Raw genomic sequence first — 27,911 nt, 5'->3', positions numbered from 1 at the left:
TCCTTCCCCAGAGTACATGCTGGGGCCGCGCAGGGCTAGTGCACACGCTCTCTCTTGCAGAGGATCAGCACGGCCACCGGTGATGGCAAACATTACTGCTACCCGCACTTCACCTGCGCCGTGGACACAGAGAACATCCGCAGGGTGTTCAACGACTGCCGCGACATCATCCAGCGGATGCACCTCAAGCAGTATGAGCTCTTGTGAGGATGCTGCCGCCACCCTGCGACGGAGCGGCGCCCCGGACTGCCTGACTGCCAGCCCCATGCCATGGTAGGAGGCAGAGTCTCTAGTTCCATCTCGCGGCCGTCTGTCCCGTTCTGTGTCGACCACCAAGCCTCTGGCTACCTCTGTCCCCTCAGGTTTGGTTGTGTAGCTTCTGTTGTCATTGAATACAGCCTCCCGCAGCATCCCACCCCCAAACCACCGACTCTCATTGCCGACACTGCAGCAGAATCTCTCCAGGTGGGAGCCCCATTATTCATTCTCCCTTTATTGATTCATCGAGGAGAACTTGGTAGATGGGGAGAAAACACAGTTGTTTTTTTTTTCCACGTTATCAACCGTGACTGCAAGAGCGTTCGTGCAGTGCCCTGAGCCACGGCCGTCTCTGATTGTCCCTTTATGAAGCTGCAGGCTGACGAGCGATGGTCCCTTCCCATTGGCCTTAGCCCAAGACTTAGAGTCGACCCCAAGCGACAGAGTGACCAGAAACCCTTTTACAGTCACATTCAGAGTCGCTGCTGGCCTCAGGCATTTGAATTAGAGCTACTTTGAGCCTCTTAGGCAGAAAACCTACCACATTCACTACTGCAAAATGTGTCCTGTCTAAAAACGATTCTCTAAACTTTCCCTATACTTAGGCATAGTCTTCTTTCTTAGATTCTCTTTGTTGTTGTCCCTATTGCTGGTTTATTACACTGTACAGACCACAAAATGTAATATTCTTTTGTATAACTACTAAAGAAAAATCCTTGTAGATCTTTGTGCCTTCACCATGGCTATCTATACCTGTACATGAAATGTGTTTGTATTGTGCTGAAGAGCTTAATGTCAACATTACCTGCTGCTTACTCTGAAAAAAGGAATGAATGGTAGCTATAGAATTTAGGATATTTTATCAGGTTGGCACTTTATAAAATACTCCCTGATTTAAAAAACTGTAAGTTATACACGTTAATCATCCACATTCTACCGACAATGTACCAACATCACAAGCTGTTGCAGCCACCTGCTGTTACTTCTCTGAGCTGTAAAAACCTGAACTCAATTCAGGGGTACAAATTGCAATCTAATCTTTTCAGGGAACCAGGGATTTTTTTCTCTCTCTCTAGACAATATGTTTCCTCATTAGTCTGCTAATGAAACACTTCTTCAAGTTCCCTAAGTGGGAACAGGTCCATCATTCCCTTAGTCAAAACTTTGGACACAGGCTACATCATACAAGTAAGCAAACAGTAAGAGAAAAACAAAATGTGGCCAGGCACGGTGGCTCACGCCTGTAATCCCAGCACTTTGGGAGGCCGAGGCAGGCGGATCACGAGTTCAGGAGATCAAGACCATCCTGGCTAACATGGCGAAACCCCGTCTCTACTAAAAATACAAAAATTAGCCAGGCATGGTGGCAGGTGCCTGTAATCTCAGCTACTCGAGAGGCTGAGGCAGGAGAATCGCTTGAACCTGGGAGGTGGAGATTGCAGTGAGCCGAGGTCGTGCCATTGCACTCCAGCCTGGACATCAAAGTGAGACTCAGGCCAAAAAAAAAAAAAAAAAACCTTGATGTGTCAATGTTTGTGTCTGGCCTAGGAGAATGAGGCTGACAGCTTCACTTGCCTTTTGAAGAAGAAACATTACAAAACCTTAATCTGAAGTATAAAGTCAAAAGATACGGCTCTTTCTCACAGTTGCAAGACTTACAAATACAGCCTCAAACATTATGACACACCAACAATATCTAGAAAGTAAGAATTGTTGTAGCAATGATGCTTCATATTCTCTCTGTAGCCACAGAGTTGAGGGTAGTTTTTGTAGGTCTAAAATAATCTATAAAGATGTCCAAAGTTAAATTTTCAACAATACAAATCTAGAGAAGTGACAGCCTACATTACTTCATTACTCTTCTTTTAGTCTTTAGTCTTTAATATTTTAAAGTTTACTCTATAAATCAGCATTTTGTAATCCTTTATAAACTCATCCAGATTTAAATGCTACTTTTTCATGAAGAAAGGATAACTTTATAGACAGTCAGTGCAACACACACATATTTTATCTCATCACCGTCTTACTGCCCCTCCCATCCACTGTCTCATAAAGCCCTCAGCTGAACTAAGATAAATACAATGGAAATTATTTTCAGTTCCCCTTGCACTGTCAAAGTAAAACAAGAAAACTGAAAAGCTACACCCCCAGCAAGAAAGGGAAGTATGCTGTTGTATGCATCATTACTCAACAATTACCCTCTAACTAAACATCCTGTTTAAGAGTTTAATTCAAACAACAGCCAGACTGTTAAGAAAAAAAACAAAAAGAATAACTTTTATCTGGCTTACAATTATTAAAGCATTTATTTTCAGGTACCAAAAGCCATATCCCATTCCACTTTTTGAGTTTCTTTTGATCACTGACAGGCATTAACAGATGTAGCAACGTGGTCTCCTATAGAGAAAATTACACTTATCTAAAAATCTGATTCCATTAATTGATCAAGTATAAAAATCTACGAAAACAATATGTTCTGCACATCACATCTGTACTTTTTTTTTTTAATATATTTTTTGAGACGGAGTCTCACTCTGTTGCCCAGGCTAGAGTGCAGTGGCATGATCTTGGCTCACTGCAACCTCCGCCTCCCGGGTTCAAGGGATTCTCCTGCCTCAGCCTCCCAAGTAGCTGGGATTATAGGCACTTGCTACCATGCTTGGCTAATTTTTGTATTTCTAGCGGAGACGAGGTTTCACCATGTTGGCCAGGCTGGTCTTGAACTCCTGACCTCAAGTGATCCACCCGCCTCAGCCTCCCAAAGTGCTGGGATTACAGGTGTGAGCCACTGGGCCCGGCCACATCTGTACTTTTAAGGGTACAGCTTTACAGTACATAGGAATTTGAGAACCACTTCACAGGAAGAGGGAAACAGCCCAATATTTATGTATACACATAATCCCAAGTGTGTGCTGGGGCCACCAGGCCCTTCCTGGGGGAACAAGGACTGTCGTGCATGTGAGTGACGACATTAATAGCATTTACATACTGTACAGATGCAACCTTTGATGATACATATATTTGATAAAAATGAGAAAACAGATTTGTTGTAGAGTACCTGTCCACTTTTATAGCATGAGAACAGTACAATCAACTATTTATTTTGCAGTTAGTTACTCATTTCAGTGATTGAGAATTTCTGTGCTGTGCAGAGAGACGGCCTGTAATTGGTCTCATCATCCACTTGATTCTAACATGATCTCTGCCCAAAGTTCCATTTCTTGGGCTTTGATATTTATAATGGCGCCTGCTCTTCATCTTGTCTTACGCTTTCCGAGCAAGTTCAAACCAGAAAGAAAAGGTGAGGCTAGAAGCCCAAAGTGAGTGAGTGTGAGGACCACAAGGAAGCCCACCACTCCACAGTAGATGATCAAAACCACATCCTCACGCGGGAGGTAGCACTTGGAGAGGGTGTAGTCTGTGGGCGTGATGCTACCCTGGAAAGGAGAAGGGAAAGTTATGCTGAGAGCACCAGGCACAGGTTGAACACCGCAGTCTTAGAAACAGCAGAGGGAAGACTGCCTTCTCAGGTCCCCCTCAGGTGAGGCAGGGAACGGGCCCTCCTCACCTGAGACCAAGGGGGCCCAGCCTTCCCCCTGCACAGCTCACCCCCGACCAGCCCAGGCTCCGGCAGGAGAGACAAGTAAGGCCCAAGTGTGCCTGAGTGGAAAATGTCTGGGACACTGACCTGTCAAAACTGGCCCCTGGCTCACTGGGTTCCCATCAAATATAGTGGGGGATCCATAACAGAGATTCAGAGAGGCACCGTGGAGTTCCAGGGTCATCGGTCAGTGAGGAACAAGGAGGGAAAGGTGTCTTCCCGCCCCTTGATGCTCAACTAAGCATCTGTTCCCTAGAAATACGTGTGTCCAGGTCATCTCCATGGGCTTTTCTTTGCAGATACTTTTATGTGGAACAACAGTGGCAAATGTTTTCATTTACTTTGAATTTGAAAATGTTAGGGTTTCCTCCACCTTTTTATGAAGTAAAAGAACCTGTCGTACCAGCATCGTGAGCTGGATGCAGGAGCCCATGGCTGAAAGGAGTTAAAACGCCCAGTGGTCATTAAGTGAAACATCTTTTATCAACCTGCAAAAGCTGTAGCGTTCTCTGCCAGGTCAAATGGGCATGTTTAGAAAATAAGAGAAGATGGCTGAGTATAGCTAATGAATAAATGGTTGTTTCTTTAGAAAATTAAACACATACAGAGTGTAAGAGGAGAGGACACGGCCCTCCCTGAAGGATAAAGTCCACCTGGATGGTGCCCTGCCCTCGCTTCTCACATTAACTGCCCAGGAATGTCATGCTGATTGGTTCCCGGAAGGGTGTTTGGCAAGGGGCAGCGTATGGAGCTACATGTAGAGGGAGGGAAATTTGTGTGTGGCTTTTGTAAATTTTGACTGATTGCAGCAATTAAATAGTTGATTACTGTGTTGATTTAAATACTTATGAAAGCTTTCAGACAAAAATAAACTTTCACGTTACCATGATGAAACTGGGGTTGTTTCTGTTCCTCCAACTGAAAGATGGGACGCTGAGCTCGGGGACTCGGCCCCCGTGGTGCACCTCGCAGGCGCTGTGCGTGTGGCCACTGAGAACCAGGCGCGGCTGGAGCCACCACAGCAGCTGACAGTGGCCGAGAAGACAGCAAAGCAGGCTGTTAGCTCATCCTCAACCAGGCTCTCACCACTCAGCAGACGGCCGCTGGCCATCGCTTCTTTCATTAAGTTACATACTAAATCCTTATTTTGAAGGACTGGTTTATTTTTTTCCTTAAAAATCCTTTGGTTTATTTACACTAAATCAAAGGTAAGGTCAGCCCTTTGTTCTCATCCCAGATTTTATATACTTTTTACGGTATTTTATCTTTATAAATATTTTATACATTTATCTTATAAATATTTCCTATATTTATATATTATGTATAATGTAATATGTATTATATAAATCTATATAAGAAAATGCATTTTAATTTTAATTAAGTCCCTAAAAAATTGACTTTTCAGTTCTATTCACATTTCTAAATACATTTAAGTTGGTGAAAAACTCTGAATACAAAGAATAGCTGAGACTATTACTGACTTGAGGGTAGGAAACAGAAGTAGGCTTACTGGAAAAAAAAAAGCGATTAAATGAAAATCTGAGATACTGTGAAAGCCAGGCCTCCACCCCTGTCCCCAGGTGATAACTAAGTCATGAACGTTTCAGCAAACACCTGCTCTAGCCTGGGCACTCTGCTTGTTGACATGCAAGGTGATGAGAGTCACACTGCGACATGAATTAGCATCACGACACCCTGGCAAACCTTTTGTGATGCCTCCTGTGAAAGCACGTCATAGTTCTCCTTAAATGGGATGTCCCTTTCCTCTGGAGGAGCAGCGTCTTCCCCAGAACAGTTAGCATCACTTCTCCGATACAGAGGATAATGCTGTCCGGGGTGGAGAGAGGAGTTCAGGCGGCTATCGTGAAACCACAGGCTGCCTGCTGTCTGCCACGAGCCCTTTCCTCCCCCAGCTCACCTGCAGGAGGACAGGGGCAGACGTGGGCAGCAGAGGTCCAGGTCCACACCGGCTGGAGCCACGTGCCTGCTGGGTACAAGTCAGGCCATTAATCCGCACACCTGACCCTCATCAAAGGGCAAGAAGCGCTAGGGGGCTGAGTGAGCAACCGAAGCGGAGCAACACGGGACAGAAGGCACCTGTGGCATTCAGATGCTCTCCTACCTCTCGGGAGCAGTTCAGTCTGTGAGAAACTTCAATGAGCTCTGCTTCTGTTTCAGAGCAGATGCCACAGCCATCCCCGTTCAGCGCCACGCTGTTGACCATCACGAAGCTGAGGCGGAGGGAAACGCAGGTGAGGCCGCCGGGGGTATCAGTGCTTTCTTTTCCCTACTGTTCCCATGAAAAGAAAGCTAAGCATCCAGTGCAAAGAAACAAGCCCAGAGCAGCTTTCAATCCCACCCAGAATAATTTGGTGTATTTTTAAATATGAGTCAATGTTAACAAAAATAGCATTACTGGGAGTTCTGTCTAAGACACGATCGAAGGGTTTTTGACCCTAAACTTGTGAGAAATCCCAGATTACAGAAGCTCTGCAGTTAGACTATGTCTAAGCTCATCCTCCAACCAGAACCTCATCTGTTACAGCGCCTCTTCTGTGCAGGGGGCTAAGAACCCTATGCCCACCCCATCAGCTGGTTGTGAGGATTCAATGAAATGACATGGCAGGTGTTTAGAACACAGCCTGCCACTAGAAAGTACTCAGTACATGTCAGATATTGTGACTAACAGGTAGAGGGAACCACAGAATGCATCAGTGACATACAGACACACACAGCAAGTAAGGCAGAGGGTAGGGTGCCGGTTAGAGCTAACTGGGTATGGATAATCCCAAACTAGGGTAATAACAAAGTCCACTGTGGTTAGACTCAGCAGCCACATTTTTTTAAAGACTCCCACTAAATACGATTTTATTTCCTACATGCATACCATCTTGGAATGACAAAAGTACCTGTCAGTAAAGACTGCTTGAAATTTAACTCGTTTTAGAGATAAGGAGTGGAGTTATCAAGTGATCAGCAGTATGATAAGCTGTTTGAAGTGTCTTAAACACACACTTAGAGGGAAATAATTCAAACTGTATCATGCTTCTATTATGAGTCAGCAGAGAAAGCCACCTACTAGAGACTCTGCCCTCCTGGCAGAGGGAAAGGTGAGCATTGGTGGTGAAGCCGCTGGACAGAAATGACCTCACCTGCAGACCTGCTGTGTCCAAGGTCAACAGAGTGCTGGGCACCCACAGGAAGGACAAGATTAAAAGAGAAAAGGCTTCCACTCCCACCTGTTTTCTCCACCGCATCTATAATCAGTATAGAGTCCTGTCCACCGTGCTGCAGCCGCATACACAGCCCAGAAAGGATGTAGAGATGGGCACTGAGGTGGCCTCGCAGAGCGGGAGCTGCTCATGGTCAGGCTAAGGGTCAGGATGCTCTGGTCTAAAAGCCCAGGCCAATGGAGATGGGTGGCACAGAGCTACAGAGGAACTGTGACACACTTGCCACCAAATCCCATAGTAGTTATGACACCATAACTACGAGAACAGTCTTTGTAACGTGAAATTAGTATATTTTGATCAAATAAAGACTCTTTTACAAAATGGGCTGATGAAATTTGTGCTACCCAGAGACAGTGCAGACAGAAAGACTATCATTCCCACAGTGGCTGGGCAGAGTCATAAACTGACCGATTCATTATGGGGTTGTCAAGGAAAACCAGGGTGGTTTGAGGTTTCCCATCTATCGGCTCCCATGGTGAGCACCAGCAAGGACAGCCTAAGGCACTGCTGTTTAAAGATCATAAACCAGGCTAAACAGAATGCAGGTAGATGATAGATCCCAGTATGGCAGGCACCTTTAAAAAATGAAGTTTCCAAGGACTAAAGGTCTTGGAAGAATTTACAAATAATACTCACTTAATGCCTTTCCAAGAAAACAGTCTTTCAGAGCTGAACACTTTCTCAAAGCGTTCTACTTTGTATGTGTTCATCCTATATTCAATTGTGAGAAGAAACATTTTTCAGGACAAGCCATTTTAGAAACTCCTAGAGTCATCATGAACACAAAATAACTTTCAACACTTGAGTTTCAGACTAGCATTATTAGTTAAGGGCTCTACCTGGCCCCAGGATAGCAAAGCTCAAATTTTAGTTCCATTACTTACTATGAAGCCTGGGGCAAGTTACTCAGCTGCCCAGGGCCTCAGATTCCACATTGGTACCGTAGGTAAAACAACAGGACCATGGTAAAGATTAATGTGTTAATATATGGAAGTCAAGTACTTGAAACAGATGGCACATTATAAGCACTAGAGCACTATATAAATGTTAGCTATTAAAGTCTAAATGATCTTGGTTTTTCATTCCCAAAGACAATAATTGGCCATTAAATGTACATTTCAAGTTAGATGTTTCCCAAGGGCACATACAATTCATTCATTCCACAGATATTTGTTGAGGGTGTACTATGCACCAAGTAAAAACCCCTTAAAGAGTTTAATATCCCAGAGCTTACATCTTTTGAAGAAAACAAATTTCAAGACAGCACAAATAGGGCTCTCACCTGAATTCCAACAGATTTAGAATTACAGTTAACAAGAGCTCTCAGGGTGCAGGGCTTTTGTGAACTACTTACTCATAATGGAAGCCAATGTCATGGTTTCCAGCAACTACCTTCAGCTGTACATGACTTGGGTGTCTGAACATTTTCTGAAACCGCTCCACATCATCCACCCAGGCCTGAGGGAAAAAGAACCACTGCTGAGAGCCAGAGAACCATCTCTGCCCTGAGGCTAAAAAAACATGATCCCTATTTTGTTTTGCTTTTTTTTGAGACGAGTCTGGCTGTCTCCAGGCTGAAGTGCAGTGGTGCGATCTCTGCTCACTGCAACCTCCATCTCCCGCATTCAAGCAATTCTCCTGCCTCAGCCTCTGGAGTAGCTGGGATTACAGGCACATGCCACCATGCCCGGCTAACTTATTTTGTGTGTGTGTATTTTTAGTAGAGACAGGGTTTCACCATGTTAGCCAGGATTGTCTCGATCTCCTGACCTCATGATCCGCCCGCCTCAGCCTCCCAAAGTGCTGGGATTACAGGTATGAGCCAACGCACCCAGCCAATGATCCCTATTTTGATGTAAGAAGTGAATGAATTCCCCTGTTCAAATCAGATGCCCATAAAGATGATGTAGAACTTTTTTTTTTTTTTTGAGATGGAGTCTCGCTCTGTTGCCCAGGCTGGAGTGCAGTGGCACGATCTCGGCTCACTGCAAGCTCTGCCTCCGGGGTTCACGCCATTCTCCTGCCTCAGCCTCCTGAGTAGCTGGAACTACAGGCGCCCGCCACCACGCCCGACTAATTTTTTGTATTTTTAGTAGAGACGGGGTTTCACTGTGTTAGCCAGGATGGTCGCGATCTGCTGACCTCATGATCCGCCCGCCTCGGCCTCCCAAAGTGCTGGGATTACAGGCATGAGCCACCACACTTGGCCATAATATGTCTTTTTTTAAAATTACAATTAATACTTACTGTTATTTAATTTGATGCCAAGTTTTTGTTTTATTTTGTTGTTTTTTTGAGACAGGGTCTCACTATGTCACCCAGGATGGAGTGCAGTGGCCATGATCTTGGCTCACTGGAACCTCTGCCTCCAGTGTTCAAGTGATTCTTATGCCTCAGTCACCTGAGTAGCTGGGATTACAGGCGTGTACCACCATGCCCAGCTAATTTTTGTATTTTTAGTAGACACAGGGTTTCACCATGTTGGCCAGGCTGGTCTCGAACTCCTCACCTCAAGTGATCCACCTGCCTCAGCCTCCCAAAGTGCTAGGATTACAGGCATAAGCCACCAAGCTCAGCCTGACGCCAAATTTTTAAATGGTATCCTCTCCCATCTTAAAACAATAACTGGCAATCCCAAAAAATATTTGGTTCATACACCTATTATTTCAAGATCCCCTGAAGACCATTCATAGACCCTGGTGGAGAAATGCTTCAGATCTGGGCATGCTATAAGAACAGGCTCTGACAAAATGTCCAGTAAGTTCTTCATGTGTCTCAACTAAGACAAGGATGAGAACATCTTTAAAGGTGGCATTCCCCTATGGCTACAACTGTGGAAACCAGAACTAATGAGATGTGGGAGAAAGAAAGACAAAAAATACTTATTGTAACAAATTTTTCAAAATTATTCTGATACTTGCTTTAACTATTAAAACTTCAGAGTTATGTTAGTGTAGTTCTTATTTTTATAAAGCTAAAAATATCAATTGTACAAACACCCTAGGGTAGAGAAAAAAAACAAAAAAAAACCTCTATTCTAGATAGTAACCAACTTTATCCTAAATGTTGTAAATCTGGCAAAACTTAAGGAAATATGCTGGCTAGAGTCCTTGAATACATTTACAAAGATTCCACTTTAACAAATAACATTTAAAGTTAGATGGCTAGGCGCGGTGCCTCATGCCTATAATCCCAGCACTTTGGGAGGCTGAAGCAGGCGGATCACTTGAAGTCAGGAGTTTGAGACCAGCCTGGCCAACATGATGAAACCTGTCTCTACTAAAAATACAAAAATTAGCTGGGTGTGGTGGCGGGTGCCTGTAATCCCAACTACTCAAGGAGGCTGAGGCAGGAGAATCACTTGAACCAGGGAGGCAGAGGTTGTAGTAAGCTGAGATCACGCCACTGCACTCCAGCCTTGGTGACAGAGCAAGACACCAGCTGAAAAAAATAAAAAAATATAGAGTAACATAAAATCAGAATAACAGACATAGAAAAACATAAAATGTTGCCCTTAATTTGGAAAAGCAACATATCTATCCAACCTCATTTTGTAACTAGTTGTTTTTACATATAACATTTCCACTATCTCACATTTAATTATAGCCTAGATAATAACAAACATTGCAACTCTGTAAACTGGTTCCTATCAACTCTGAAACAAGATTTCTCTTGTGCAGCTATTGAATTGTCCTAGGAAATGCCAGTAAGGTTTTTTGGATTTTTGTTGTGGGGTTTTTTTTGTTTTGTTTTTGTTTGGGTTGTTTGTCTTCCTTGATTTTTATCTTGATTTTTTGAGACAGCGTCTCACTCTGTCACCCAGGATGGAATGCAGTGGTGCACAGCTGACTGTGGCCTTGACCTCCCAGGCTCAAGTGATCCTCCCACTTCAGCCTCCTGAGTAGCGGCGTGCACCATCACGCCTGGCTGATTTTTGTATTTTTTGTAGAAACAGGGTCGGTGTGTGCCTGTAATCTCAGCTACTCGAGAGGTTGAGGAGGGAGAATCGCTTGAACCCAGGAGGCGGAGGTTGCAGTGAGCCAAAATCACACCACTGCACTGCAGCCTGGGTGACAGAGTGAGACTCCATCCCCCACAGCACCAAAAAGAAAAAGAAAAAGAAAGGGCAGGCATGGTGGCTCATGCCCGTAATCCCAGCACATTGGGAGGCTGAGGTGGGCAGATCACCTGAGGTCAGGAGTTTGAGACCAGCCTGACCAACATGGAGAAACCCCGTCCCTACTAAAAATACAAAATTAGCCGGGCGTGGTGACACATGCCTGTAATCCTAGCACACAGGAGGCTGAGGCAGGACAATCGCTTGAACCTGGGAGGCAGAGGTTGCAGTGAGCTGAGATTGTGCCATTGCACTCCAGCCTGGGCAACGAGTGAAACTCCATCTCAAGAAAAAAAAATCCTCCTGCCTTGGCCTTCCAAAGTGCTGGTACTACAGGCATGTGATGAAGTTTTTTAAACTATACCCCAAATTTAAGATTTTCCAAAAACCATTAGTGACTGAACATTTTTAAGCAGCAAGAACAGCTCATGTCTTCATTCGTTTTGTTCCAAGGATGTAATAAGCAAAACATTGTGACAACTAAGGTGAGAACCGCTTTTCTCTTTGGTTTGTGGAAAGTCTTACATTACCCCAATACCCAGGCAGGGGTCTCAGCCCCCTCTGAAAGCAGAGGATCCTCACATCAAGTCCCCAGCGCTCCTTCTGCATCTCTCACTCAGAAAAAAGAAAATCAGAGGAGAATAGCAAGTCTCTTTTGCAGCACGATTCTCATAATGTCATGGTTCAATAAGAGTGTGAAATTAAATGTACATTTCAATATGTATTTTGCAATTTCGGTGACAACTGAAATAACATCTATCTTGCCCGTTTCTCCCTTTCCCAAGAGGTTCACAAAACAGTGTATTCCAACTAAATGATATCTGGCTAATCGACATATTTCCTACATAGACAAATGTTTACAATTAGCCAACCTAACTCAAGATTGAGTTGTTCTAATAAGCTTAGATAGCCTATGAATTCTAATCATCTTCCAAATAGCCTACGCATTTTTAATATCAGTAGTAAGTACAACTTCCATAAAATTTCCAGCTGAAGCTGACATTGCTTCGTGGATTCTCTGGGATACTTGTGCTGGACCTCACAGCAGGATGAGGGCACCTGGAACACAGAGTCCTACCTCAGGGGTGCTCCACTTCCCTTCATCAAAGATATCCCCCAGGATGAAGACGACTTCCGGCTGCAGCAACCACAGAGCTGTCTGGAAGGCTCTCTCCATCTGCCATTCCCTTGATGCCAATAGGAAAAAGTAAGGCATCAGTCTCTTTCCTAGGTGGAGGCTACTTCTTTATTATGCACCATTTAAACAGCAAACTAAATGGTTCCACTCTCCTTCCAGAGCCCCACTCTTGCATTCCCATCCCTGGCTTGAAGGGCCAAAGAGTCCATATCTGATTAAAGGTGGGGAATTAAGTATCAGAGAAGAGTCCGGCCATCCCTTCCACACACCCCAGATACTGTGGTGTGCAGAAACAGGCCCCACTCTGCATCCTGCAGCCATCACTCAGTCAAGACAGCAACTGGGATCTGAGAGAGCCTAATGCAGCTTCCAAAGATGCTCAATATAGACTGATTTTGTACCACACAGAGGAGATTATTGTATCTAGCTTAATTTTAGCTTCTTCTTAAAGGGACTTCAACCTCCTTCTTTGCTTCCAAGTTGGAGGAGAGATGACGAGAGAAATAGGCTAGCCAATATCAAAACAGGAAATCCTGGAGATTTCAGACATGCAAGTAATCCTCCCAGAGGTAAGACAAGCAAATGAAAAGAGCCTGGAGGCTGGGTATGGTGGCTCATGCCTGTAATCCCAGCACTTTGGGAGGCCGAGGTGGGCAGATCATAAGGTCAGGAGTTCAAGACCAGCCTGGCCAATATCATGAAACCCTGTCTCTACTAAAAATACAAAAAACCAGCCATGCATGGTGGCATGCGCCTGTGGTACCAGCTACTTGGGAGGCTGAGGCAGGAGAATTGCTTGAACCCAGGAGGCGGAGGTTGCAGTAAGCTGAGATCATGCCACTGCATTCACTCCAGCCTGGGTGACAGAGCGAGACTCCATCTCAAAGAAAAAAAAAACAGCCTGGGATCTGCAATCTGACAGACGATGGCTTAACATCCCAGCTCAATCCATTGAAAAGCTGTGTGGCTTTGAAAAAATTGCCTGTTCTGATGCCCAGTGTCTTCATTGGTAAATGACGATTTTATTTTATTTTATTTATTTATTTTTTGAGATGCAGTTTCGCTCTTGTTGCCCAGGCTGGAGTACAATGGTGTGATCTCAGCTCACTGCAATCTCTGCCTCCCCGTTTCAAATGATTCTCCCGCCTCAGCCTCCCAAGTAGCTGGGATTACAGGCATGTGCCACCACACCCAGCTAATTTTGTATATTTAGTAGAGATGGGGTTTCTCCATGTTGGTCAGGCTGGTCTCGAACTCCTGACCTCTGGTGATCCACCCGCCTCAGCCTCCCAAAAGTGCTGGGATTACAGGCATGAGCCACCACACCCGGCCGGTAAATGGGGATTTTAAACCCTACTTGCACAGGATAGTTACAGGGTTAAATAAGACAGCATTTGTAAAGCATGGCACAGGCACACAGCAGGTGCTCAAAAATGTCAGTGCTTGCTCAGCCCTCCCCGTCTTCAACCAAACCAAATCCAGCCTATGTCATTTTTCTAAGAAATCCAAACCTTTCCTCCTTTTTAAGGCATTTTCCTGGCTGCTCCTCCTCTACAAAAGGGAAATGCTATGTCCTGGGATATATAAATAGGGGAAAGTAGGCTGGGTGCAGTGACTCACACCTGTAATTTCAATGCTTTGGGAGGCCAAGGAGGGAGGATCACTTGAGGCCAGGAGTTCAAAACCAGCATGGGCAACACAGCAAAACTCCATCTCTACAGAAAAGTAAAAATTAGCTGGGCGTAGTGGCACAAGCCTGTTGTCCTAGCTACTTGGGAGACTGCAGTGAGCTATGATCCTACTACTGCCCTCCAGCCTGGGCAACAGAGCTAGACCCCATTTTAATCAGTCAATGTAATTTCTGGTCAGAGGAAGATTTTTAGATCCCAAGTGAACTGAATGGTACACATCACCCCTGAAAGGCTTTTTACCCAAGATCTCTCTCAAAATACATTTCTCCGTTTTTCTTATTTTATTTTACTTTTTTTTTTAGAGACAGGCTCTTGCTCTGTCGCCCAAGCTGGACTGCAGTGCCATGATCATAGCTCACTGGAGGCTCAAACTCTGGTGCTCAAAATAGCTCAAGCGATCCTCCTGCCTCAGCCTGCTGAGTAACTAGGACTACAAGCGGGCATAAATAGCAAAAATTAGCTATTTTTGGTTTTTGTTTATTGCTTTTTGTAGAAATGAGGTCTTGCCATGTTGCCCAGGCTGGTCTCAAATTCCTGGCCTCAAGCAGTTCTTCACCTCCACCTCCTAAAGTGCTGGGATTACAGGCATGAAGCACTGCACCCAGCTTCTCAGTCTCTCTTGATTTAATGTTATTCACCATGGGAAGTAAAAATCTAGAAACAGCAGCAGGAAGAAGGCACAGAAGGCTACTTGGCGAGACCAGATCAATTTGTAAGACCAAGACACTGCAGGCCCCCCACCGGCCCTTCTTGAGCTCACGCCTCCTTTGGTTAAAACTCTTAGTAAAAAGGTATAGCTGCTCTTTCATTCTTTTCTTTTCTTTTCTTTTCTTTTCTTTTTTTTTGAGATGGAATCTTGCTCTGTTGCCCAGGCTGGAGTGCAGTGGTGCAATCTCAGCTCACTGCAACCTCTGCCTCCCAGGTTTAAGCGATTCTCCTGCCTCTGCCTCCGGAGTAGCTGAGATTACAGGTGCCCGCCACCATGCTCAGCTAATTTTTCTATTTTTAGTAGAGATGGAGTTGCACCATGTTGGCCAGGCTGGTCTTGAACTCCTGACCTCAGGTGATCCACCTGCCTTGGCCTCCCAAAGTGCTGGGATTACAGGCATGAGCCAGTGTGCCTGGCCTAAAAATAATTTGTTTAAAAAGCTTCCTGGTGAAAAAAAACAATGGACCATGCAGGGGCAGGTGTGAGTTGGAAAGATAGGACCTGATCCTTCCCCAGGGTGACAGCCACAAATCTGCTCTGCTCCTCTGCTGCCTAGAGGAGGCTGAAACCCAATAGGCTCAAAGTTACACAGCAATGAAGGTGAGATGGGACCACCAACCCACATCTGTGTCCTCCCCTGCCCAGGGGACCAGTCCCAGGCACCAGGCATTGTGTAGCATCTTGTTGTCATTGCGTGGCACATCTTGTGATGTTTCTTGTCTTAACCCAGTTACAAACAAGGAGGCAGGGGCTCAGAGGGGCCCTAACAACTTGTCCAAAGTCACAAAGCGATGTGGCCCAGATCTGACTCCCAAATTATGGGGCCCTGTATATATCCTCAGTAAATGGTAAATTCAAGGAAAAGTCAAATGTCCCTAAATGTCCTCCTTTGAGAGGAAAATAACTAAGAGTAACCTAAAGCCATAAGCCTTGCCTATGAGGAGAGGGCTATACCGTTTTGCCTACAGAATTTTAGAAAGATTCCTGATTTTACCTCTTACCTTCGTAATTTGTCCAGCCAGTGGCCTAGGAATTCCCCAAGCAAATGGGTGTCAGCCAAAAACATGGCTTTGAGCACAGGCTCACGTGTGGCCTGTTCACCATCAGAGGCTGTGGTTTTCACTTCAGGCCAATTACACTGAAAGATCGCTAAGTAATAGATTAAAAATTCACAAAATAGAAGCACAGCAAAGACAACAGCTATGAGTTTCAACAGCAATGAACTCTTCCTCTTTAATGGATGAAAATTCTGTCTTCCAAACCCCAATTCGATCATCGCCATTTCTCAAGCAACAACAAATCCATCAAGGGTTCACCACGAGAAAACTGCAGAGCCCTGGGGAGGGTGATGGCATTCAGGTCTTAGCTGGGCACCTACGGGAAAAGGAAAAGAATTCAGTTATGTTCCCTAATAATACAGGTATCATGACCTCCCTCTATTAAGAACTAATGAGTTACATAATCTATCTACATTTCCAAATTAATCGTCTTATACTTTTACAATAATAATATGCCAGATTACTAATAAGGAAAACAACTGACCTCTCTGACTCCTTCAAGCTCTCCATACCTCCATATGTCAGAATAAAGCTATTAGAATGCTTTTCTCACCAAGATGATAAAGTTTCGTTAATATTCTAGAAATCATCAAATGGGAATCCATGAGAATGATGTGTGTCAAGGTAGGAGACATAATGGGAAAATTCAGTATTATTTAAGTGTAATTTTGACTCCCAGGATTCCCCACCACCCCTCCTTGACCTTAAAAATCAACAGGTCACAAGCCGCCTGTAATGTGTTGCTTTTGGTGTTAATTCATCACTTTTCTACTCTGCTTGTCCACAAAATAAGTGAATATTCATGGACAATGTGCTTCAAAGATCCAAGGAATTCATTCCACATTGGACCCAGAGGCCAGGATCTGACAGTGAAACCACCTTTGCAAAATTATAACAGTAACAGAAATCTGACATAGTTGACTCCATCTTGTTTCTGACTGCCAAGATGTCCTTGGTCATTCCTGGATATAGGCCAAGCTAACTTTGGGAGAAATTTGGTTTATAGGTTTTTGTTTGTTTTGTTTTGTTTTGTTTTTGAAATGGGGTCTCCCCTGTCACCCAGGCTGGAGTGCAGTGGTGTGATCTGGGCTCACTGCAACCTCCGCCTCCTGGGTTCAAGTGATTCTCATGCCTCGGCCTCCCAAGTAGCTGGGATTGCAGGCACTCGTCACCACGTCCAGCTAATTTTTGTATATTTTTTTAGTAGAGATGGTTTTTCGCCATGTTGGCCAGGCTAGTCTCAAACTCCTGACCTCAAATGAACCACCTGCCTCAACCTCCCAAAGTGCTGGGATTACAGGCGTGAGCCACTTTGCCAGGCCAGTTTATAGTTTAACTTTGAAGCAAGGATGATGATAATAGTCTACTCCCTGTTCTGAGGCTGAAACCACCTTTGAAAACTAATGAAAGGTATCGAGATTAGGATTAGGGGAGGGGCTTGAATTCTGCTGAATGTAGTTTCTATAATCCCTAAATGCTCAGGAGTCATGAGGCCAGAGGTAACAAAGATTTGTGACTTCCTTCAATTTCTCCTATAGATAACATCACTATTGTAGATCCTAAGATTGGTCTTTTGACATATTTTTCAGACTTTCGGGCAACTGATTTACCCTACCTGACTGACCCTGCTGGGACCCATATTTCCTGGCTCAACTGATCCTATGACCCCACCCAGAAGTGGACTCAGCACACAAGGACTGTTTTCCACATCCCTATGATTTCATTCCCAACCAATCAACAACTCCTATTCCCCAGCTCCCTGCCCACAAAATTGTCCATAAAAACCCTAACCTCTGAGATTCAGAGAAACTGATTTGAGTAATAATTCCATCTCTCAGTGGCCAGCCTTCATTAATTAAACTTTTTTTTTTTTTTTTCTGAGACAGAATCTCACTCTGTCACCCAGGCTGGAGTGCAATGGCACAATGTCAGCGCACTGCAACCTCTGCCTCCCAGGTTCAAGTGATTCTCATGCCTCAGCCTCCCGAGTAGCTGGGATTACAGGTGTGTGCCACCACGCCCAGCTAATTTTTTTTGTATTTTTAGTAGAGATGGGGTGTTGCCATGCTGCCCAGGCTAGTCTTGAACTCCTGAGCTCAAGTGATTCACCCGCCTCAGCCTCCCAAAGTGCTAGGATTACAGGCGTGAGCCACCGTGCCCAGCCCAGCCCAAACTACTTATTTACTGCAGTACCATAGTCTCGGTGAATGGTTTTGTCTGTGCAGTGGGCAGGAAGAACCTGTGGGTGATTGCAACAGAGCCACCATCTGTGAATATGAATATTGAGTACTGCAACCAGATTATATGTTTTCACAAAAATGGGTTTCCCCCTGCAAATGTGCCTTAAAACTCTGGATGGCCTTCTTTTATAAGCTATTTATGTATAGTGGCTTCTGTAAGGGAACCTTCAAAATTTTTATGGATTCATCCCAAATCTTGGATGAGCTTTGCATCCTGTAAAGAAAGCATCTATTTTTGAGACCTCTGAAGAGAAAAGTTGGTAAAAGGCTGCCCTGAGATAGGCTATAAATGGTGGCATTCTACTTCCAGGTTCTTTAACTGCGCGCAAGATGAGCATCTGAGAAGGGCGGTGACCTTCCCAGGGAGGGTATAGGGAGCTCAGATGTCAGAGAAGCCCCTGAAGTCTTACGGGGTGGGAGCTTTGGGAGACATTGACCAGAGACCCTAATTGAACCAATAAAAAAATAAAGTCCTTTTCTAGGAAGATGATTTTCTAACATGAATCTAGGAACTTCATGTCACACATAGGCATGGAGTCAATAACCACCTCATTTCCCCAGGGTCTAAAATCACCTCTGTGAAATGCATCCTCAGAACTCTACATTTGCATAGGGAAATTAAGAATAACCCCCATTCCTGGCTGGGTGCAGTGGCTCACCCCTGTAATCCCAGCAGTTTGGGAGGCCGAGGCGGGTGGATCACCTGACATCAGGAGTTCGAGACCAGCCTGGCCCACGTGGTGAAACCCTGTCTCTACTAAAAATACAAAAATTAGGCTGGGCGCAGTGGCTCAAGCCTGTAATCCAGCACTTTGGGAGGCCAAGGTGGGCGGATCACCTGAGGTCAGGAGTTCGAGACTAGCCTGGCCAACCTGGCAAAACCCCATCTCTACTAAAAGTACAAAAATTAGCCAGGGTGATGGTGTGCACCTGTAATCCTAGCTACTCAGGAGGCTGAGGGCAAGAGAATCACTTGAACCTGGGAGGCGGAGGTTGCAGTGGGCCAAGATCACGCCATTGCACTGCAGCCTCGGTGACAGAGAAAGACTCCGTCTCAAAAAAAAAATTAGCTGGGCGTGGTGGTGGGCGTCTGTAGTCCCATCTACGCGGGAGGCTGAGGCAGAAGAATCACTTAAACCCAGGACGTGGAGGTTGCAGTGAGCTGAGATCACGCCATTGCACTCCAGACTGGGTAACAAGAGCAAAACTCCATCTCAAAAAAATAAAATAAAATAACCCCCATTCCCTATAAGAGTCCCTAGCTTGTTTTACACTGGTGTCTATAAGCAACCATTAAGATGTGGAAAACCTTTAAACCTTACCTAAAGAAAAATAAGCCAGGCACAGTGGCTCATGCCTGTAATCCCAGCACTTTGGGAGGCCAAGGTGGGCAGATCACGAGGTCAGGACATCGAGACCATCCTGGCTAACACAGTGAAACCCCGTCTCTACTAAAAATACAAAAAATTAGCCAGGTGTGGTGGCAGACGCCTGTAGTCCCAGCTACTCGGGAGGATGAGGCAGGAGAATGGCGTGAACCCAGGAGGCAAAGCCTGCAGTGAGCCGAGATTGCGCCACTGCACTCCAGCCTGGGCGACAGAGCAAGACTCCGTCTCATTAAAAAAAAAAAAAAGTAAGAGAAAAAGAAAAATAAATAGGTGTGAAAATGTACTTTGAGCCATTATCAAAAGTTTAAAACCTAACGGAAAAATTGGCAATACCTTCAGAAACTGATAAATGAAGAAATCTTCTCATAAGTATTCTAATGGAGCATTGGCAATGGGTATGTGGTACTATTAAGTATTCATTACTATTTCTGGCTTTTCAGAAGATGAAAGGGTAGGAAATGGTGAAATGGACGGCCCTTCCATTGGGGACTGTCATTCCTCTGTTTCATTAGAATGGCATTACCTATATTAACTCTTGATTTATTTATTTATTTATTTTTATTTTTTTGAGACAGAGTTTCTCTCCCATCACCCAGGCTGGAGTGCAGTGGTGTGCTCTCAGCTCACTACAACCTCCACCTCCTGGGGTCAAGCAATCCTCCTACCTGAGCCTCCCAAGTAGCTGAGACTACAGATGTGCACCACCACACCCAGTTAATTTTCATATTATCAGTAGAGATGGAGTTTCACCACATTGGCCAGACTGGTATCGAACTCCTGGCCTCAGGTGATCCACCTGCCTCGGCCTCCCAAAGTACTAGGATTACAGGCGTGAGCCACTGTGCCCAGACTAAGTACTTAATTTAAAAGGGAACAGCTGGCCTGGCACAGTGGCTCACAGCCGTAATCCCAGCACTTTGGGAGGCCAAGGCAGGTGGATCACCTGAGGTCAGGAGTTCAAGACCAACCTGGCCAACATGGTGAAACCTCATCTCTACTAAATACAAAAATTAGGCAGGTGTGGTGGTGCATGCCTGTAATCCCAGCTACTAGGGAGGCTGAGGCAGGAGAATCGCTTGAATCCAGGAGGTGGAGGTTGCAGTGAGCCGAGATCGTGCCACTGCACTCCACCCTGGGCAACAGAGTGAGACTCCATCTCAAAATAAATAAACAAAGGGGGAATGGCAAACAAATACTGGATTTTAACTATGTCCTTTCAGACAGAGAGGTCAAAAGCAGCTTTGCATATCATCTGGAGTCAACTGCTCTTGCTGAAATTCTCCTCCAAAACCCCACAACATCTTTATCAGCTGGTCAAGCTGTACTTTATCTTCTTCACTTAGAACTTTTGTTGCCTCTCTTTTCTCTAAGGCAAACCACACATGCCGCATAATCGCAGTCACAACATACCTTTATCTTCCAACTGGGGACAGCTTTGAGTGAAAAATGTCACTAATAAAAATTAAAACAGGGCAATGGTGTAAACCAGGACTGTCCCAGACAACTCAGGATGTGCAGCCACCCTGTGCTGTCTGTGCTTACTCTGACACAGAGGAGAAGCAGCAGTGCCTGTTTGCAGTCACCCACCTCATCTGTAAGAAACTTCGGAATGGACTGCACAAGTGGCAGGAACCATGCACCAGTATGGTGAAGGGCCTGGGTTCTCTGCTGGAGAGCCTCTGAGGGATAAATAACAGGTTCCTTAACGCCAGGCAATTTCCTTTGTTGTGATTAAATCAAATATGTCAAAGGCAGCCATTCGATCTTACTATCTCATTTTTCTTTCAAAAGGCCTAGAATCTCCCAAAATCCTAAAAGCTAAACCCAAAACCATAGCTGAAACTTTCTAACACCTTATGTTTCCTCCAGCTGTACAGAACTAGTTGAGAGGGAAGGAATGCTGACCTTCTGGGGCAGGCTGAGGAGTCTTCCAGTATGCAAACCCTTGCTGTTTGGTAGGTTTCTGGTTTCCCAAGATGAAATACCAGAATGACACCTTGATAATTGCTCTTCTACACCCCCTTCTCTTCATCAGAGTGAGCCTTGTTTGAGCAGTTATGACTAAGAGGCGCAAAAAGCATCAGTGAGTGGTGAGCAGGCTGGAGACAAGGCTGGCTGACAGCCCAAAGTGAGGCTCAGGGCAGGATAGGATGCAAAACTGCAGTCCTCCAGCTTCCCTGGATGAAGAGAGCAGGACAGAGGACATAGAGACAGCCTGTGGGTTTGCACTTCCAGGCAACCTGGGCTCTCCCTGCCCCAACTCCCCACTGAGCTCACTCAGCATGGCCTCTTACTCCTTGCAGATAAGCGACCTTACTGCAAACAAACTGGGTTAGAGGGGAGTTCTGGCGCTTCCCTCAAACTTCTGTGTTTTTGTTACAGATAGGCAGGCATGAGCGGGGCAGGTGAGGGCTCTTCCCACCTACCAGGAATGTCAGGTGATCACCAGGTGCCCATTCAACAGTTAACATATTGCCTCTCTAAAAACGATCATTTAGCAGCCAGCGCCAAGGAGAGACAATCTCCTGAGGGTCCACAGCTGCCACATTAAAGTGTTAATTAAATGCAGATGCCAGAGAGGGGCAACTTCCTGGGCATACACATCAGGAGACAAAATGGCAGAGTATGACCTTCTGGGGGCACTCCACAGGAAAAAGAAAGCCACAGATGGGCATGCGTACAACTTCCTAAACACACTGCTCATGCTCACCTCCCAAGCTTAAGAAGGGCACTGTGCATGCAGGCAGCCCACCCTAAGGGAAGAATCATGGAGAAGGGGTGCAAGACGCCAGAAGTAGGTCAGCCTATAAAGTCCTAGGATTACGGTTAAACACTGCACTTGGCTGGGCACGGTGGCTCACGCCTGTAATCCCAGCACTTTGGGAGGCCGAGGCGGGCGGATCACAAGGTTAGGAGATCGAGACCATCCTGGCTAACATGGTGAAACCCCGTCTCTACTAAAAATATAAAAAATTAGCCGGGCGTGGTTGCAGGTGCCTATAGTCCCAGCTACTCGGGAGGCTGAGGCTGGAGAATGGCATGAACCCAGGAGGCGGAGCTTGCAGTGAGCCAAGATCGCGCCATTGCACTCCAGCCTGGGGGACAGAGCGAGACTCCGTCTCAAAAAAACAAAAAAACAAAAACAAAAACAAAAAACACTGCACTTGACCTTCACATTGCCCTCTTGGGTCTCTTCCAAATGTACTTTTCTTTCTTTCCTGCTCTAAAGCTTTTTAATAACTTTCACTCCTGCTCAGAAACTTGCCTCAGTCTCTTTTTCTGCCTTATGCCCCTCAGTGGAATTATTTTTTTCTAAGCAGGCAAGAATTGAGGTTGCTGCAGATCTGTATGGATTTGCCACTTGTAAATCAAATACCTTCTACCCCTAACATTCTTTTTTCCAAAAAGGAATTTCAAATATCCTACACAGAGCCATTCAACCAGAGGAAGACTTGGAAGGAAAGAAGGAAGGAGGATAGTAGAAAAGGAGAGAAGAGCAGAAGGGGTTGGGGGAGCAAACAGGACAGAGAAAGAGAGCAAGCAAGCTGGCTGGCACTGTTACATATTTTCCTAAGAAGACCCTGATAACCATGTGAAGCAGCTATCTGATATAACATAATATTTTTTTTTTTTTTTTTGAGACAAGGTCTCGCCCTGTCACCCACGATGGAGTACAGTAGTGTGATCCCAGCTAAGTGCAACCTCCACCTCCTGGACTCAAGCAATCCTCCCACTTCAGCCTCTGGAGCAGCTGGGATTACAGGTGAGCGTGTGCCACCACGCCCCATTAATTTTTGCATTTTTTGTAGAGACAGGGTTTCACCATGTCGCTTAGGCTGGTGGCAAACTCCTAGGCTCAAGTGATCCACTGGCCTCGGCCTCCCAAAATACTGGGATTACAGACATGAGCCACTGCGCCCAGCCCAACATGATCATTTTTTAAAAGATAAGAGTGGCTGTGCGGGGCATGGTGGCTCATGCCTGTAATCCCAGCATTTTCGGAGACAAAGGCAGGTGGACCATTTGAGGCCAGGAGTTCAAGACCAGCCTAGCCAACATGGTGAAACCCCATCTCTACTAAATATATTTAATACAAAAATTAGCCGGGTGTGGTTGAGTGAGCGTGTAATCTCAGCTACTTGGGAGGTTGAGGCACAAGAATCACTTGAACCCAGGAGGCGGAGGTTGCAGTGAGCCGAGATTTCACCATAGCACTCCAGCCTAGGCGACAGAGCGAGACTCCATCTCAAAAAAAAAGAAGAAAAAAAAAGATAACAGAACAAAAACCTATTTAGAAAACTTTTGACAGCAGATCCTTAAACAGAACACCTTCTGGGCAGGTGGCTCACACCCTGTAATCCCAGCACTTTGGGAGGTGGAGGCAGGGAGATCACTTGAGGCCAGGAGTTCAAGACCATCCTGGCCAACATGGCAAAACCCCGTCTCTACTAAAAATACAAAAATTAGCCTAGTGTAGTAGTGCACACCTGTAATCCCAGCTACTCAGGAGGCTGAGGCAGGAAAATCAGTTGAACCTGGGAGGCAGAGCTTGCAATGAGCAGAGATTGGGCCACTGCACTCCAGTCTGGGTGACAGAGGGAGACTGTCTCAAAACAAAACAAAACAAAACAAAAAAACAACAACAAAAAACACCTTTTGCTCAAATCTTGGGAAATTCCTTTTCTTCCTCTACCAAAGACTCATTGAATTAGCATTCCCAAGGTTGTCTTCAATGTTATGGCCAAAACATGCCCTCTTTTCCTACCTGAAATGAAGACAGAATAACTTGTAGGCCTGATAGGGTAGGGGAAGAGATTCCTTCTCTCCCCAGAAATGGCACCAGCATTAGGTAATGAGGCTTCACTCCTACCGGATGGCTTGCTTCCCAAGGGTATAAATTGACTTGTTTCACTCGCTTGCTGGGCCAAACCTTACCCCAGCCTCCTCATTTTCTGCCTCCCCATTTTCTGACTCAGCTGAAGGAAACCTGCTGACCACCAGCACCTGGGAGCTCTGCAGACACCCCCACCCCGGTGAGCCCTACCTTTTTGTCAGGAAAGAGGAAACCGTGAGAGCTCTGTGAGGAGTTAGCCACTTGTTCCTTGGTGAGTATTTTATCTTGCATGCTGTGAATACCACCAGCACAGAGGGCAGCTATGCTGAATTGGAAAGTAGCCAAATGGCAGCGCTGCTCTGTGACCTTGTGCCAGCCACTTACCCCTCCTGAACCTCACAACCCGCAGTGTCCACCTCAGTGCTTTTGTGAGGATAGAAAAAAAATCAGAGCCTAGTCCTCAGCCTTAAAATTCAAAATTTCTTAAAGTGTTACTGTTTTCACTCCCAAGTTCAATTTATCAGTCTTATTAAGATCATCAAACGATAACCCAGCAGGAACAGTGTACAGCTTTCACAAGACAGTTCAGGCCGGCCTAGGATGGAAAGGCAGAGATGCAACTCTCTGGTACCTCCAGACATATCCGTAAAATATGGAAGCTAGATTATATATTACCTATAATTTTCCAGGAAAATCACCAAGTCACCTCATCTTTTAAAGACAGAGAGATTGGTACGAGGCTCTAAGTTGGCATCTGCTCCCCAAAATCAGAATTCATTTATCTGAAATGAAAGCAAAAATGTGTGTTTTGTCAGTGAGTGAGCTTTCATTTAGTTAACTATTAACAGGAAACCTGACCAACTTTGAAAGTAAAAAAGAAGCTGAGAAGCTAAAGAAACAAGACATTGGGTTAGTGGCCAAGAATACCTATCTTGAATTACAATATAAAATACCTGTATTTATATATAAATTATATAAAACATTTCTGCCCAACATGTGTGAATAATCACTGCAAGCCATAATTGGGAGCCAAATATTTTATCTTTAGGCCGGGTGCAGTGGCTCATGCCTGTAATCCCAGCACTTTGAGAGGCCGAGGTGGGCAATCACCTGAGGTCGGGAGTTCAAGACCAGCCTGACCAACATGGAGAAACCCCATCTCTACTAAAAATACAAAATCAGCCAGGGTGGTGGCGCATGCCTGTAATCCCAGCTACTCGGGAGGCTGAGGCAGGAGAATCGCTTGAATGCGGGAGGCGGAGGTTGTAGTGAGCCGAGATCGCACCATTGCACTCCAGCCTGGGCAACAAGAGCGAAACTCCGTCTCAAAAAAAAAAAAAAAAAAAAAATTTATCTTTGAACTTTTCAATTTGTATTTATTTATTTATTTATTTATTTATTTATTTTTAGAGATAGGGTCTCACTCCACCGCCCATTGTAAATCAAAAATGAAATCCTAAGGCCCCTCAACCATCTGCATGGACCCCACCAAGGGCATTCCAGAGTTAATCTTGTTTTAGGTTGTTTTAAGCAAAACTTGTTTAGGCCATGATGGGAAGTGGGGGTGGAACTTGACACATTTCATCCTCCTCCCTTTTGGAATTCAGGAAAAGCAGACCAGCATTTAACATGCTGGACACTTAACTTACCTGGAGGCTTCATCTGCATGATAAAACTTCAGTCTCCACAGCCTCTTATTGTAACCCAGACATTCCTTTCCATTGATAATAAATCTTTCAACCAAATGCCAATCAGAAAATTTTCAATCTACCTATAACCCGGAAGCCCCCGACCCACCCACCTCCTCAGCTGTCATACCTTTATGGACCGAACCAATGTACATCTTAATCTTACATGTATTTGACTGATGACTCATGGCTCCCCTAAAATGCATAAAACCACACTGGGCCCCGACCACCTTGCGTACGCGTTCTCAGGGTCTCCAAATGGCTGTGTCACCAGCCATGGTCACTCATATTTGGCTCAGAATTAATCCCTTCAAATATTTTACAGAGTTTGACTTTTTGTCAACCGCAGGCTGCGTCACAGCTCGCTGCAGCCCCAAACTCCTGCGCCGAAGCGATCCTTTCCCCCACAACTTCTCGAGTAGCAGGGACTTCAGGTGCGTGTCACTACACCTGGCTTTTTTTTTTTTTTTTTTTTTTTGGTACTTTTGTTGTTATGGTGGGGGCGGGGGGCTTGCTATGTTGCCCAGGCTGGTCTCGCATCTCTGGGATCAAGCCATCCTCCCCCTTCAGCGTCCCAGAGTGCTGGAATTACAGGCCTAAGCAACGGCACCCAGCCTATCTTTTAATTTTTAACTTCAAAGTTATCGTTAAAAATCTAATCCCCCCAAAATATGAAAAAAATACTTAATATGCACTGACCTGTAGTTTTTCTCTAATTCACTATCTTAAATATATTAATTGCAATCTCATCAACTGCGACTTGCATTTGAAATTTTCCACCTTAAACGGTATTTTTTGATAAGATGGATTTTTTAAAAAATCTACACCAGTAAACTAGAGTGAGAGACCCCTGCAAAGTAATACATGGGCCTTAAGTCACCGAGATTTTCCAGCAAATAATTTGCAGAATGCTGTTTTTCCTAGGTTAACTTGCAATCCTAAAACGGAAGGAGGTTCCGTTTTTAGAAGTTTAAATGTTGTCACACGGGCGCAAGAATACATACAACAGCCATGCTTTCCAGCTCTGCGCACAACGCCAGACAGATGGGGAGCACCGGGCGGTGCGGGAGCCCTTTCACCAGGGCAGGGTGGCTTCGGTGGCCGAGGGACCCGGGAACTGCAGCCGGAGCCGGCGCGCACCCAGCCAACTTCCTGTTTCCGCGGTAGCGCGCGGGCCTGTCACTGAAGCCCCGCCCCGGCGACCTCAGGCGGGGGGGCGGAAGACCGAGTCTTCCCGGAGCCGCTTCGTCCGCCCGGCGCCGGAGTCCCACGGCCGGTTTGCGGAAGCGGGTCGTCTGAAGGGGCCTGGCGGGTAGCTCCCGGGTCTCCGCGGCCTGTGATCCCCAGAGCGGACAACCGCAGCTGGGGCTCCGTGCGCAACTCGGAGTAAAGGCCGGAACCTACGCTCGGCGGCCGCGTCCCGGCCCCTAGCGCCCTCCCCAAAGTGCCTGGCAGGCTCGGCAGTCTGAGTGTCGCGTTACAGAGTCCCCTGGGCAGTCACCGCTGAAGGGCGGGGAACGCGGGAAAGGCATTTTGGGGACACAGGAGAGCTGCGAGGGCGAAGCACGGGCGAGCTGTCGTTAGGGCCCAGGAAAGGCCCGTTGCGGGGCGCACAGGCGGGCAGGGGAACTCGCGCCCCGCGCCGCGCGCCCGGCCTCCTGACGCCAGGGCCGGCTTCTGAGCACAGCCACCGCTCCCCGCGAGCCCGCTTCCCCGCCCCAGAAGCCCCCAGAGCCCGCGTCCGAGCTCCAGGCCTTGGAGGAGCCAGGCGGGCAGCTGACAGCCCCGGAGCCGCTCCCGGGCTCCGCGCGCGGTGGCAGCCAGGCCGTGCCTCCCCGTTCCCCTCCCGCGCCGCGCTGCCCCTCCGGGACCCACCAGGCCTGGCTGCGCCTCTTTCCTCTCCTCCCCCGGAGCCTTGGAAAGTGCCCTCCAGAGATGTGCTTAGGAAGTGTGTGA

General features: G+C 46.0%; 2 protein-coding genes across 10 annotated transcripts in view; one reads left to right on the top strand and one right to left on the bottom strand.

Moving 5' to 3' along the window:
• GNAL (G protein subunit alpha L) overlaps window positions 1–4,753 on the top strand; it is a 195,374-nt gene extending 190,621 nt beyond the window's left edge. For both annotated transcript variants that reach the window (XM_034943391.3, XM_034943393.3), the window contains exon 12: window positions 61–4,753. In XM_034943391.3, coding sequence (XP_034799282.2) covers window positions 61–207 — 147 coding nt within the window. In that variant the 3' untranslated portion in view covers window positions 208–4,753. The remainder of the gene's footprint in view (window positions 1–60) is intronic.
• MPPE1 (metallophosphoesterase 1) lies at window positions 2,535–27,911 on the bottom strand. Of its 8 annotated transcripts, none has more exons than XM_055102558.2 (12): window positions 26,960–27,636; window positions 24,943–25,049; window positions 16,290–16,384; window positions 15,749–16,121; window positions 12,288–12,396; window positions 8,447–8,550; window positions 7,729–7,803; window positions 5,982–6,090; window positions 5,778–5,843; window positions 5,564–5,686; window positions 4,744–4,884; window positions 2,535–3,695 (listed from the first exon to the last, which is right to left on the bottom strand). In XM_055102558.2, exons 4-12 carry the CDS (start codon window positions 16,027–16,029, stop codon window positions 3,513–3,515), a joined length of 1,191 nt encoding a protein of 396 aa, XP_054958533.1. In that variant the 5' UTR covers window positions 16,030–16,121; window positions 16,290–16,384; window positions 24,943–25,049; window positions 26,960–27,636; the 3' UTR covers window positions 2,535–3,512. The 8 variants fall into 8 exon arrangements, with proteins under 8 accessions (XP_054958533.1, XP_008962346.1, XP_063453250.1 ...); XM_008964098.4 differs by having other exon boundaries at window positions 5,778–5,846; window positions 26,960–27,608; XM_063597180.1 differs by lacking the exons at window positions 16,290–16,384; window positions 26,960–27,636 and adding an exon at window positions 27,831–27,911.

Source organism: Pan paniscus, chromosome 17 (assembly GCF_029289425.2).
Source record: "Pan paniscus chromosome 17, NHGRI_mPanPan1-v2.0_pri, whole genome shotgun sequence".
NCBI classification, from domain to species: domain Eukaryota; kingdom Metazoa; phylum Chordata; class Mammalia; order Primates; family Hominidae; genus Pan; species Pan paniscus.
The sequence above is the reverse complement of the archived record's forward strand: the minus strand, read 5'-3'. Positions and strand labels throughout refer to the sequence as shown.

What these genes read in the sequence shown, in the direction of transcription:
- MPPE1 (XM_034943394.3), bottom strand. Translation starts at nt 16,029, where the DNA reads ATGGCGATGATCGAATTGGGGTTTGGAAGACAGAATTTTCATCCATTA. An exon ending in TGGCTGGACAAATTACGAAG is followed by an intron (nt 12,397 to 15,748) that starts GTAAGAGGTAAA and finishes ATTGGCATCAAG; the next exon opens with GGAATGGCAGATGGAGAGAG. An exon ending in ACAACCCCAGTTTCATCATG is followed by an intron (nt 3,696 to 4,743) that starts GTAACGTGAAAG and finishes TCTCCTTTCCAG; the next exon opens with GGTAGCATCACGCCCACAGA.